Source organism: Calonectris borealis, chromosome 1 (genome assembly GCF_964195595.1).
Source record: "Calonectris borealis chromosome 1, bCalBor7.hap1.2, whole genome shotgun sequence".
Classification (NCBI taxonomy): domain Eukaryota; kingdom Metazoa; phylum Chordata; class Aves; order Procellariiformes; family Procellariidae; genus Calonectris; species Calonectris borealis.
This window is the reverse complement of record NC_134312.1, coordinates 48,475,157-48,488,136: the sequence shown is the minus strand read 5'-3', so window position 1 is coordinate 48,488,136 and position 12,980 is coordinate 48,475,157. Positions and strand designations below refer to the sequence as shown.

At 42.2% G+C, this 12,980-nt stretch overlaps 1 protein-coding gene across 1 annotated transcript; it reads left to right on the top strand.

Moving 5' to 3' along the window:
* Window positions 1-6,005: 6,005 nt before the first annotated feature.
* LOC142078088 (uncharacterized protein C12orf50 homolog) lies at window positions 6,006-12,740 on the top strand. Its single transcript, XM_075140617.1, has 6 exons — window positions 6,006-6,671; window positions 7,998-8,075; window positions 8,165-8,278; window positions 9,971-10,090; window positions 11,602-11,805; window positions 12,733-12,740. The coding sequence occupies exons 1-6, from the start codon at window positions 6,494-6,496 to the stop codon at window positions 12,738-12,740; spliced, it is 702 nt and encodes a 233-aa protein (XP_074996718.1). The 5' UTR covers window positions 6,006-6,493.
* Window positions 12,741-12,980: the final 240 nt, after the last annotated feature.

Sequence of the window (12,980 nt, the reverse complement as noted above, 5' to 3'; positions counted from 1 at the left end):
AGAGCCGCCCCGCCCCGCCTGAGCTCGGCGCCGGGCTGAGGCGGCCGCGTGGTGGCCCGGTCGCGCGCCCTGGCGGCGGCCGTTAGCCGCTGGCGGTGCCGGTCCCGTTCCCCTGGCCTGGCAGCCTTTCCTCAGGCTGTCTTTTCTGCTTCCCAGGGTGCCACACGCCCGGGCCCGGGGCACGGGGGCCGGCGGCCCTGTCCCCAGGGCGTGGGGACCCCTCTGTCTCTGATGCTGCCTCCGTCGGGGCGGCTGCCTCCTTTTGCTGCCCAGGCTCCCTGCCTCGGTATGCAACCTCTGAGCCTGTGGGGGGTTGGCCCTGGCTGGGTGCCGGGCGCCCACCAAAGCCGCTCCGTCACTCCCCTCCTCAGCGGGACAGGGGAGAGGAAATGCACCGAGAGGCTCGTGGGTCGAGAGAAGGGCAGGGGGAGGTCACTGCCCCGTCACCGTCACGGGCAAAACAGACTCGACTCGGGGACGTGAATTTATCACCCGTCAAATCCGAGTAGGGTAACGGGAAATAAAACCTAAACCTTAAAACACCTTCCCCCACCCCTCCCGTCTTCCCGGGCTCAACTTCCCTCCTGATCTTCCTCTGCCTCCTCCCCGCGAGCGGCGCAGGGGGACGGGGAATGGGGGTTGCGGGCAGCTCATCACACGTTGTCTCTGCCGCTCCTTCCTCCTCACGCTCTTCCCCTGCCCCAGCGTGGGGTCCCTCCCACGGGAGACAGTCCTCCACAAACTCCTCCAACGTGAGCCCTTCCCACGGGCTGCAGTTCTTCACAAACGGCTCCAGCGTGGGTCCCTCCCACGGGGTGCAGTCCTTCAGGAACAGACTGCTCCAGCGTGGGGGGTCACAAGTCCTGCCAGCAAACCTGCTCCAGCGTGGGCTCCTCTCTCCACGGGGCCACAGGTCCTGCCAGGAGCCTGCTCCAGCGCGGCCTTCCCACGCGGTCACAGCCTCCTTTGCGCACACCCACCTGCTCCGGGGTGGGCTCCTCCATGGGCTGCAGCTGGATATCCACTCCACCGTGCACCTCCATGGGCTGCAGGGGGACAGCCTGCCTCACCATGGTCTCCTCCATGGGCTGCAGGGGAATCTCCACTGCGGCGCCTGGAGCACCTCCTCCCCCTCCTTCTTCACTGACCTCGGTGTCTGCAGAGTTGTTTCTCTCACACATTCTCACTCCTCTCTCCAGCTGCTGTTTGTTGCCCAGCGGGTTTTTTCCCCTTCTTAAATACGCTATCACAGAGGCGCTACCACCATCGCTGGTGGGTTCGGCCTTGGCCAGCGGTGGGTCCGTCTTGCAGCCGGCTGGCATTGGCTCTATCGGACACGGGGGAAGCTTCTAGCAGCTCCTCGCAGAAGCCACCCCTGCAGCCCCCCGCTACCAAAACCTTGCCACGCAAACCCGATACAGAATCAATTCTTCCTGACCGTATCTTCTTCTGTGCCGCATTTAGGCACAGCTGTAGCGCTCCAAAGAGCCCCTGTTCGGATAGCTCTTGGCAGTGTTGACGCTTTCTTCCTATGGCTGCTCCTGCCCGCAGACAGTTCATTGTTCATGGCCCTCGTCTGCTTTCCGGAATTTTCATTCCCGTGTGCCCCAGTCAGTCGTAGGGCTTACGGAACTGTGGAAGCCGTTTCACATCGTTTCCCTGTTCAGAGCTCTCGCCCAGTACTGCCCACCTTGATCTCAGTGAGCAGTTTCATTCTGTACTTAGGTGACGTCATTCCTGCAGAAATCACTTTATTCCAGTGCCAAAGTCCCAGTGGTCAGGCATGCGGAATTTTCCTTTGCAGTTAGTCTTCGGGCCATCCGCTCATACTTGAGTTACAAACAAACTGACAGGCTCCTAGAGAGAGTAGAAGACTTCCAGTCGTTTCAATGTCTTCGTACTTCTCCCCCAGCTTGGGCGTTACCACCGCTGAGCCAGCCTTGTACCATTTGTGCCCAGGGAGTCTCCGGCCCCTGAAGTGTTCACCTCCAAGTCACTGACGTCACTCGGTGTTGTGAATTTGACCCCATGTCCTGAGGATAACAGTATGCCTTACCATTTTCCAGGACTGAAACTTCCTTTCCGCGCCTAGGACTTTTTTGTTCAGAGGCAGACTAGGACCCGAATGAGAACAGAGGTGTCAATTAGGGACACAAGCGTACGCTGTTCTTTCTGCTTTAGCTGTGGCAGTGGACATCATGGAAGCAAGAAAAAGCAATTAACCCCAACGCTGTATGCAGGCAACAGCTAAGAGTGTACTAACAGGAAGCAGCACGTTTCCCCACCCAAAGAAAGGGGTACAGTAAGGAAAACATTGGGCACAAGGATTGTGGTTAAAAAAGAGTCAAAGAATAAGGTTTGTCTCTGTGGTATCAAAGATTTGTTTCTAAGACCACAGTTCCTACGGCAAGAAGTTGGGTATTATTTAAGCCCCGCCAAATGGGTTTGTTCCATTTCACGTTAAAGAAACACCAAAGGGGAGACTCCTTGAAACGGTCCAATTTTGCGTCCTTTACTCTGAAGCAATGGAGATAAAGGAAGATGTTCAAGCTGGACAGGTCACAGAGCGCCATCATGCTGATGTCATGAGCTGGAGGAGCGGTTGGCAACCGTGGAAATGTAACATTCTATACCGGCTAGCAACTGCCTTCGTCGGTTCAACAAGCCTGGAGAAGGTACCACCTCCTTCGTTCAAGTGTATTTTGCTGTCTGTTGGAGTTTTGATTCAAAAAAGCAGCAGAGCTAAGGTCCTGAAGGTCCAGTTTTTGAAAGAAAACTACTGCCTTCAGGATAAGGTTACGATTTGCCTGAATGTTGATCGCTTTAACGTTTTCATGTATGTTCTGCTGGTATTAAGAGAGTGGAGGAGAAGCACAAGAGGTGAAAATGGCCGCGGCTGCGAGTGACCTATGTTTCCATTTTCATTCCCCCTATGCACAGGTAAATGCTGTAGATTTTAGAGTGGTTTGTATCCTTGATATTCGTGATATATGCGTGTTGGAAGGGAGGTTTATGATGTGAAGTTAGAAGTTGATATGTCAGTCTGTCTGGGTCATGGCAGCATCTGTAGGTCAAACATCTGATTTTCGGAAGTGGTGAGAAGAGCTAATGATCATCTAAACTATGGACAACTTCTCCTGTGGACTCAGATCAGGTACTCAAGGAACACAGATGTTAAAAATCACGCACAAAGATCACTCATCGCTCATCTTTCTTATTGGATCAGCCTTATACTGATTCTGACTAAATTGGCCATGTTTATAATTTCTGCTTATAGCCACTACCTGAATGTCTGCAAAATCAGTTCACATCTGTTTTGCAGATTTAGAGATGTGGAAATAAAGATATAAAAGAGTAAGTCCCTTCAAAGACATTTTTTAGTCTGAAAACAAAAGTGATTTTCTCCTGCCAAGTCGATGTTTCCAATGGGAATTGGTACAAAAGTTTTTTTGCCTTGTTTTGAAATCCAAGGCTGACAAGCCTGTGCAAGGATTACAAATTCCCAAATTTTTAGGTTTTCAGGTTTTTTTTGAAATCTTTCGGGGTTTTGTTTCTTAGTATTTATTTTCCCATAGACCCTTTAATAGTAAGAGAGTACTAGTGTAAGATTTGCAGTTGTACAGCAGATTTCATTTGAGGTTGACTCGATTATCCCATTGTGCAGGAAAGGAAACTCAGCCACATGTCAATTAAGTGTCTAATAGATTTTATTTCTTCCCAGTATCTCATGAAAAATCTGCAGTACAGTAAGTAGACTGCTTTATTCCTATTCTTATCTAGGAAGAGTTTTACATCATGAAAGCTCCATTGACCTAACTCAAGACAACTTTAGAGTTATCAGGAGCTTAAGACAACTTTAAAGATAACTTTAAATGTTCTAAAATATCAGAGCGTGGTCCCACAAAATCTTAGTCATATGTTCACAGCAGTACACCGTGTATTAATCCGTTTAGTCCATGTTTATGGTTATATTTACAATATCTGAAAACTGTTTTCTCCTGCAGCAAAAGTACAGCAACAACTCCTGTTTCTGGGAAACCCAAACCTCAGGCTGTGTGAGGATCAATTGTGCCTTCCATCATAGCAAACCTCGTAATATAAATGGACTTTTTTTACCACCTAGTAACAGTGAGTAAAAATATTTTCTCAACAATTTGTTCATTAGCGTAAGTAAATACACAAAAATGTCCTTCCGGTGCTTACTTTGAAGGCTTACATAATATATATTAAGGTCAAGAACTGTACCATGGCAAATCAATCAGGTATGATCTGGTATCCCAGCAGTCCAAGGCAAAGAAAGGAATTGTACTGGCATTTGAATAGGGTTGCCACATGAATTTCTTTAGCTGTCACGTTATGGATCTTTGTAATTATCAGCGACATGAAAGATGAAGTCAGAAATGGCAACTTAGGCTGCTCAGATCCGTGGAGCAAAAATGTTGCTTTACCTGGGTATTTGCTAGATTAACTCTCTCTAGTAGTGAAAATGGTTAGTAGGCAGGCAATCATTTAAGAGAAATGGAAAGTGGCGTGTGTGGTGGGGGGAGGAGGTTGGTAGGGCCACTAGTAGCAATATCTGTTGGTAGAGCACAGCCTGTTACATGGATGAGACACCCCTTGTATAGATAACATCAGATTACAGCGCTGTGTGTGCAGGTGTATTTCCAGTTCATCGTTCTGAATAAATTTTCCAGGTTTGAACATTGGATGCAGGCTACTGAAGTACAGTTACAGTGTGTAAGGCAGTACAATATCTGAAAATCAGATTATTGATGGAAAAAAACGCCATTACAATTTGGGTTTTTTTCCTCAGTCCTTTCTAAGAGGACCTCTTGTCTACCACGAGTCCTGGTAGACAGCTGGAACCTGGAACAGAGGAAGAGTCCAGGGCAGGGAACCAAGACAGCTGTCAGAAATCGGGCGGAAGCAGGAGTGAGAGCAAGTCAGCAGGACTTGTCACAGATGCATGAACAAGTGGACTGAAATATAGTTGTTCATGGGCCTTATCTCCAGAGCTGCAGGCAGGTGTCATAAGAGAAGTCCAGAAAGACCTCTAGTCAGAAGCAAACACCTTGTGTTCCTGAAATTCCCCCAGGAAAAGGAAGCCTGTCATATCTGGGCATGTTGAGCCTAACAGTTCCGGACCGAGGCCAGAACTTGAGTGCTGTTTCTATGAGCGTCCATCCTGCTTTTAGTAGAGTTCCCACATCCACAGCACCGGCCCCTGGCAGCTAGCGCTGTCGCAAACACCACGTAGGCACGCTTCTGCGCATGGTGTGAGTCAGAGATTATGCCCAAGAGGCACTATGGACAACGGTATCCTGTATAAGAGCAACGTCCAACAATCAGAACGAGGAAATGGACCCAACCCTTCTTCTTTTTACTGCAATCTGTATAAATTCAAAGTCCGTGCGTTTTCCACAATAACATTGCAAACATTAAAACTGCACTTATTCGCTGTAATACTCAGAAATCTTGTTAAACTAATGTTTGGTTTGGCTTACACTCCCTGGAGCTAAGACTATCCTATTCTGGACGCTGAAAAAGGCTCTATCAAGTGAAAGTGTTGTACCTTACTTTCTCTTGCATGAGATACAACAAATCTGATCTGCAGGAGTGTTATTAAAATGGGTTTAATATGATACACGTGCTGAACATAGGCAAGCAAGAGATGCACAGGAATAACAACTGGATCAAAAGAAAATGCCCATGCTTCATCTTATGTCTTCAAAACTGGAAAAAATATCCAACTTCAATATTTTTAATATAATGCACAGAACCCTGATTCTATCTATAGTTGCAAATTGGTCAGCTTGCACAATAGAGATAGGCTCACCATTTTTATTTTCAGTCAGTTGCGCATTTCCTGGCTCTCAGAAAGTGCTATCCCAGTACTGAAATAGTTTTGCTGCAGACGTTATGGGTAGATACAAATTCCTAAGGAAAAGAATATTGTTTCTGATTTTCTTCTAATTAAGTGTGCCTATTTTCATGAACTTCATATTCTTTCTCAAAATCTACATTTTGTACTTAGTACAGAAAGTTGTGATTCAGAAAATCTGGAGAGAAAAAAATGTCTACAAGCTGAAAATGGGTAATCCTGTGCTTAGCACTGCTAAATTCTTCAAAATTGATGCCATGGGGAGTGATACAGGCCTGCCTATTACTCAGCATGTTTTCTGAAAAAAATAGTATTTCTGAAGAAAGTTTTTTCTGAAACATATTTTCACAGGCGGGGTCCTAAACTCCTTTACTCACTTCAGCCCAGGTATTACTAATCACACGTTTCCCTGTGTTGTAAATATCTATCTGTGTTTTCCTACTTTCCGTAGTTGGAAGATGCTCTTTTGCCAACCTCCGCAGAAGATTTTGCCTACAAGGCACAATCTGTCTAGTTAATGATTCCTCCAGTATGATAATGATTTCAAAACCATACCTGCTGGTCTTGAGCCTGGATTTGATATTCTAGTTCCCTCCTAACAACATAAATACAATGTTCCTTTCTGCAGATGCCCCATTGCAACAGGGTGTCCAAGAAGGGATTCTGCATCCAGCCCACCGTCAAGAACCACTCAGAAATCAAGAGCATATTTTACTACCAATTCACCCTCCACTGATTATAAACCTCAATGACGAAGAGGATGAAGAGGACGATGAAGAGGAAGAGAACTGTAAACAGTTTTTTTCTTTCTTTTACAAGGAAGTAGAATGGGTTTTTTCGACTCTTGCAATGTACTTCACAACTGATCCATTCTAATAACCGTTACGTTTTTAGAAAAGAGTTGTTGACAAGTTTTTGAAATAGTTTCCAGCTAATCCCCAAAATATTGGAACCGGTAGCCACCAGGTGTGAGTGAGGCAACATTTTTGAACTCCTGTGAAATGCCTAGCTGTGTATTTCAATAGTGGGATAATCCACATACCTCTTTTTCATTAAATAGAGTTTAAAATGTGATCCACAATTCAGATGGCCATCAAATACTCTTCAAAATTTCTCAAAATTTGGGGACAAAATTACAAGTTTAGGAGGTACTTCTTTCCTGGGAAGCAAACTTTTGAACAGGGGCTGTACACACTCATCGCTGAAGGTGAAGTCACAGCTTTGTTTGCAAGAGACAGTTCTATGACTTCAACTTAAATAATTTGTTCAACTCGTTTCCTGAACTCTGTAGGCAGTCTCATTTTATTACAGAATGTCATGCTTAAATCTAGCAAAGAGAATCCATACAACTCTTCAATAGTGTTACTGAATGTGTATGTGTATATATTTTTATATAGATATATTTTAGTGTTTCAAATGTCGTTAAACCATTGACTGTATCTCACTTGGAGAGGAGAGATTCATAGGGAAGGAATGAATTGCACATTCCCAGAGAGTGAAAGAGAGAGAACGACCTACTCTCACGCGTGCACTCCGCAAATTCCTGTGCTAGTTCTCAGGCAGCCCCAAGCTGCTTTTCACTTTCCCCCTGCCCTTCAGGCTGGCTGGCAGGGCTGCCTGTTAGTGCTTCCTAACTCGCTTTCGGTCTGAGGAAGCCACATTAATTGAAACAATATAAAAAGTAGAGCTTTGCTAATCTTAGTAGCCTTAACTGAGACAGATAAGGAGCACTTCACTTCACCAGCTCTGCCGGCAGACATTACAGGACAGTAACTCTGGGCAGAGGTCTTGTGACAAGCACTCCCTGGTGACATGTTCAATCAGAAGATTTCCTTTTGGGTGTAAAGGAAGGATTATTTTGAAAATGAGTACTGAAGGTGGTTTTAAATCATTTTAAATCAACAACCATTAGCTTCTTAATATGCGTTGCAACGGCAATTCCATTGCACTTGGAAATACCTAATATTAAGGAATCATTTTTCTGTCCAGAAGCAGCGGTTGCAGTCGGAAAAAAAAATCGTGACCAAAATGAAATACGTTATGGTATTTGAGTATTAAGAATTGTTGAAGGTCTTTGTATAGATACCTAGTAATCTTTCAAAAATATTTCCTACAGATGTTTCTGACTGGGTGCCTAAGACTGCTGAAGATATTGAAGAGGAAAGAGCAATAAAGGAAATATGCTATAAATCTGGTAAATATGAAATTGGTCACTCTTTCCTGAACAGCAATGCTGCCAATATAGTAAACCTTGGGGTTTTTTTCCCTCTTGGCTATGTTTAGGAGAGTATTACAGGATTCAGTACCCTCACGAACACCAGTCAACGAAAACTGTGTCTTCACCTCAGGAAAATGAGCTATTACCCTTGGAAGCTACCGAGCGAGACTTGCAGAAAGGCAAGTGCTTTTCATCTTCTTGGACAACGTTTACCACTTTTAAAACTACTGTTACAGGGAGAAACTATTACATAGTTTGCCCCTCCTCCCCTCTTTTTGAATTTAGTGACAAGAAAAGACAGCATATTGCAAAGAGCATAAAAATACTTCATTAATCTTTCCCCATATATATACATATATCTATCTATAGTGTCACACACGTGGTGACTACCTGCTTCACTTGTAGATGGAAAAGGTAGAAATGGGCTATTAACCCTACGTGTACTTTCCTGCTAGACACAACATATAAGGTCTTTCATATAATTTTTCTTCAAGATCAAGATTTATGTAGTCTAATTTTAAGCATCCTGAGGTTAGGAATGGAGTTTAAATTTCTCATCTAGGTTCTCTGCTGTAAATGGAGAGAGGCAGGCACTCTTACGGGACTATTTATTGCATCATAAGATAGTGCCAAAGAAAGGCGAGATGAGTGCTCCGCACTCTCTGCTGGCTATCTTGGGTGTCTAGGTGACGAGATGTAGCGATACATCAAACTTTTATATAACTAAATTTAGATTAAGTAAATACCCCCTTTAAGTGTCTTGTAAAAGATAGTAAAAGGAGAGTTCCATTCTGTTCTGAATGTTGGGCTTTATCCAACAGAATTAAGGTCAAAGGAATACAAATTAGTAAATATTTACCTCCCTTATTATGTTTCTCTTTCATTGTTGACCAAGTGGATGACCAAAAAAAAAGTTTTTTAGTTTTTTTACTGAGTAAGTAATACATAATTCCGTTTTAAGGGAGAGAGTTATGTGCTTACTATAACAAGACACCAGAGTAACCAGTACATAAGTCATCAAAATTGCTGGGACAAAATATGACTTGCTCCTTTAAATAAATAAAAAGTTGTTGTTTTTTATTTTCACAGTAGTGTAAATTTCAGGGAAGAAATCTTGGTAATACTGTTTTATGTAAAACAGGTTTGAGTAGGCTGATGTGCTAATAAAAAATGGGAACGGAAACACTGTCTCCATGTCATCCTTTTGCGACTGACAGTTTTTGCCAGCCTAAATTGTTCAATAGAATTGGGCAAAATTATTTTCTTCTTATTTCTACTTATTTCTATTATTTTCTTCTTATTTCTGTTTGTTATTAAAATAGTTTTGATAAGCTCTTTCTGGCAAGTATTTAGATGTATTTAGACTAGAGACAAGGGAATCAGTAACAAATACATGAATATCGCTTTTAAGATATGCCTTTATTTATAATTAGATACATTCAGAAAAACGATAGAGATGTTTCCCCAAAGCATGGCTTCAACTGAGTTCTCTGAGGTTTTAGGTACTATGATGACACGCATCTTGAAAATACCATAAATTCGATCAGACAGGATTCATAAATATCATTCATGAAAAGTGACAAGCTAAAGAACGAGCAGGTAATTTGTAGCTGGTTCTTTACTTTGGAGCCATAATCCTCTTTAACCTGTGTATTATGGTATTTTCTTAGAGAGCATGAGAGTTATACATCAGTTATGCTAGACAGGATCCAAATACCCAACAAAAGAGAAAGAAGAGTATAAAATGAGAGGTCAGAGGAAATTGCACTAAAGCAATCACTAGCTCATAGCAGTGGGAGGAAGAGAACGGCAGTGCCACTCCCTGTGCTTACACACAAGCCGCTAAAGCACTCTTTCTGTTGCCTTTCCAGGTGATGGTACCACAATTCCGACAAAATTTAATAATACAAAAAGAGAAGAAGAGAGTTCAGGAAGGAGAGCACCAATAGAGAGTGTTCCCAGAACAGATTGTACATCCTTTGAAAATGGAGGTAATATACTTTAGCATTAGCTTCTCATTGCTGAACATCATGTGGTAAATAAAATAACTGAATATGCACGCATTAAACTTCACCATTTTATATTTGAGTTATTCTTTGTTCTTTATGTGCTAGAGACTCCTTCTCATACTGCACCATTAACTGTAACAATCAAAAGCACTGTTTATGATTCTGCTTGGTTTAGGATTATACTAAAAAAAAAAATAGACATGTCTATAGTGTAATACTCTTAGTCACTAAGTATGTTGACATCGGAGGTAAAGCTACTGTAGGAAGGTTGAATCTCCAGCCATTCGTTGCTATTTCTGCAATGGTGTTTGTCACCATGTCAGCAATGCCAGTTCAGCTGTTAAAACTATGAGTGGGCTGATGCTTTGAACTCTATCACTGAAGTGCCCGAGGACTAAAATAACTCTTTTATAAATTGAAGTTATTTTTTATGCCACGTCATTTTAGTTGTTCAGCTTGCAGGACAACACGTGGCTGAACTGATCCAACCGAGACAGAGGCAAAGCATATCTCATGTGCAAGGGATGAGAACTAAGCACCAGCAGGCAGGAACATATTAAGGTTCCTGTTTTGTTGCTGACTGAGTTATCTTGTAACGACACTCAGAAGTTCTCACCCCATGCTTTGGAGTCTGTTCGCATTGGGTTCCCATGTAGATGTCACACTTTGACTTTGGGAAAGGATTTGTTCCCCCTGGGACACACGCACATACATTACATGCAACTTTGCATTCTCAGTTATTACAAATGTGTATAAAGGAGTAAAGCAGATGTTTGTAGTTTTAAACTGTAAACCCTAATACAGTATTCATGAAGATTTTCTAATTCATAACGAGAAGCATTCTGAGCCAGCACTGGTCAAAGCAATTGTACGAGTTCGAAGTAGTGTTGGTCTTTGTGTTTATAGTCAGTTTTTGAGTTGGCTTTCAAGATTTTGCGACCGTGAACTCTGCTAGAGGAAATATAGCCACTTTTGCTTTCCTTTTGGGGAAAAGTATCCTTTTGGATACTTTTAGAATAATTAACATGGAAAACCATGTTCTGCCCAAGAAGACCTGTGTATGAAGTGGCACATTAGGTTTTCAAAACACCACAGCATTTTTGCATAAGAAAATTTTGCGTGCTTTAGAAAAAGTAAATATGTGTCATTTTAATCCCTCAGAAACAAACCACACTGAGCTGGTAAAGAACCATCACTGTAAAGAAGTAAAGGAAAAGAAATGGATTTCCGAGGAGCCAAGAAATTCACCTCATACAGTAGCAGGCAAAGGTATTTTGAGAAAACTGTTGGCTTATTCACTTTTATTTACGAAACTGTTAGATGATTTAGCACCACCTAGTTAATTTCTGTTCTTAGTGTCAAATACGGATAATCCATACTTGCATTGGACTATCCACAAAGAACATTTTTTTAATCTTGTCTTCCAGCCTCCAACAATAGGTCACATTTTGAGTAATAGCACATTTTTTGTTTGTTTGTTTTTTCACTTTTAGGAATTCACGCTTCAGGCCCCAAAGTAAAACCAAGTTACCAACAAGGGGGTCAAAGTAAGGATGATGAAACTGCTTCTTCTATGCCTTATGTGAGAGAAACTGGAAGAAAGACTTATTTCAATTCTTCAGAACCTCGAAGATCTGCATATGTAGTCTACCGCACTGTCACCATCACCCAAGAACCAAAGGTCAACGGATCTACAGGTGGGTTCCTGCTTACACAGGATTCTTAAAATGCCTCAAATATACCTGTCTGTATTGTGCTGCTTTCGATTTTGTCACTGCACATGAATATTAAGTCAGTTATGCCTAAATACGGGCAAGAGTAAATTTGATCCAGCATAATTTTCACAAGTAAATTGCAGCAGTATCCACAGACAGAAACGTAAAGCTTTATAAAGCTTTCAATTAGTCAGACAGAATAGTCATGAAATTAGCCACCTTCATAGCAGGAATTCATTTCTCTGCCCAACAAAGAGGGATGAATGCAATCGTGTGCTGATATACACTAACACTTTTTACAGCATCTTTTATGTGATTTATTCTTTTGAAATATTTAATAAACCTCAGAATAGTCCACCTTTCACTTCTCTTTTTACTCTAAATATTGATAGTAGAAGTAGTTTTGCAGTAGAATTTCAGATTTCTTTCAAAAAACGTTTTTTGTTCAACTTTTTTCCTGCCAGCACGGGATGAAAGAATGACCTTGCTTTGCACGGTATTTTTCCCACAACGAGGATTTCACTGGAGTTTTGATTGTGATGGATTTATGATTGTTTTCATTATTTAGGATTATTTGTCATCTTGAATAAACAAGGGCTTGGGTCTTATTCAAACTTCTGTTATCGATTTAAATGTAGTGTAAACTTTTGTGATTTTTGTTACCATTTTTTGCACATTATTAATGTTGGTACAGAGGACTGAATTCATTCCTCCTGCCATTCATGCGGGATGGTATTTTCCTTCCTCTTTTTTCCATCTTTGAAATACTCTACTGTCCTCCTCATAGCACGTACTATGTCATAAATTTGACAACAAGCCTACCAGTTGGATTCTGAGTCTTGTATCTTTCTTTTTGGCAATCTGCTTCCGATGTAACCATAATTTATACATCTTTCACTTTGTTTTTAGGTTGCTGATATAGCTTCACAGAATCTAGTACTTCATTTGGGTCTTATTTGCCTTTCTACTTTCCGTTTCCATGGTTACTCTGGATAATTGTGTTTTTGCATCTGTCACTTCCTCAAGAAATTTAGTGGTAAATAATTGAAATAACCATAAGTTAAGAAAGTGATTTCATCTTGCCAGTTTCAGTCACCTCTCTTAAGCTGGGTTGAATCTCCACCTTGAGGTGCCTCCCTGCCTTAATTTCCAATAAA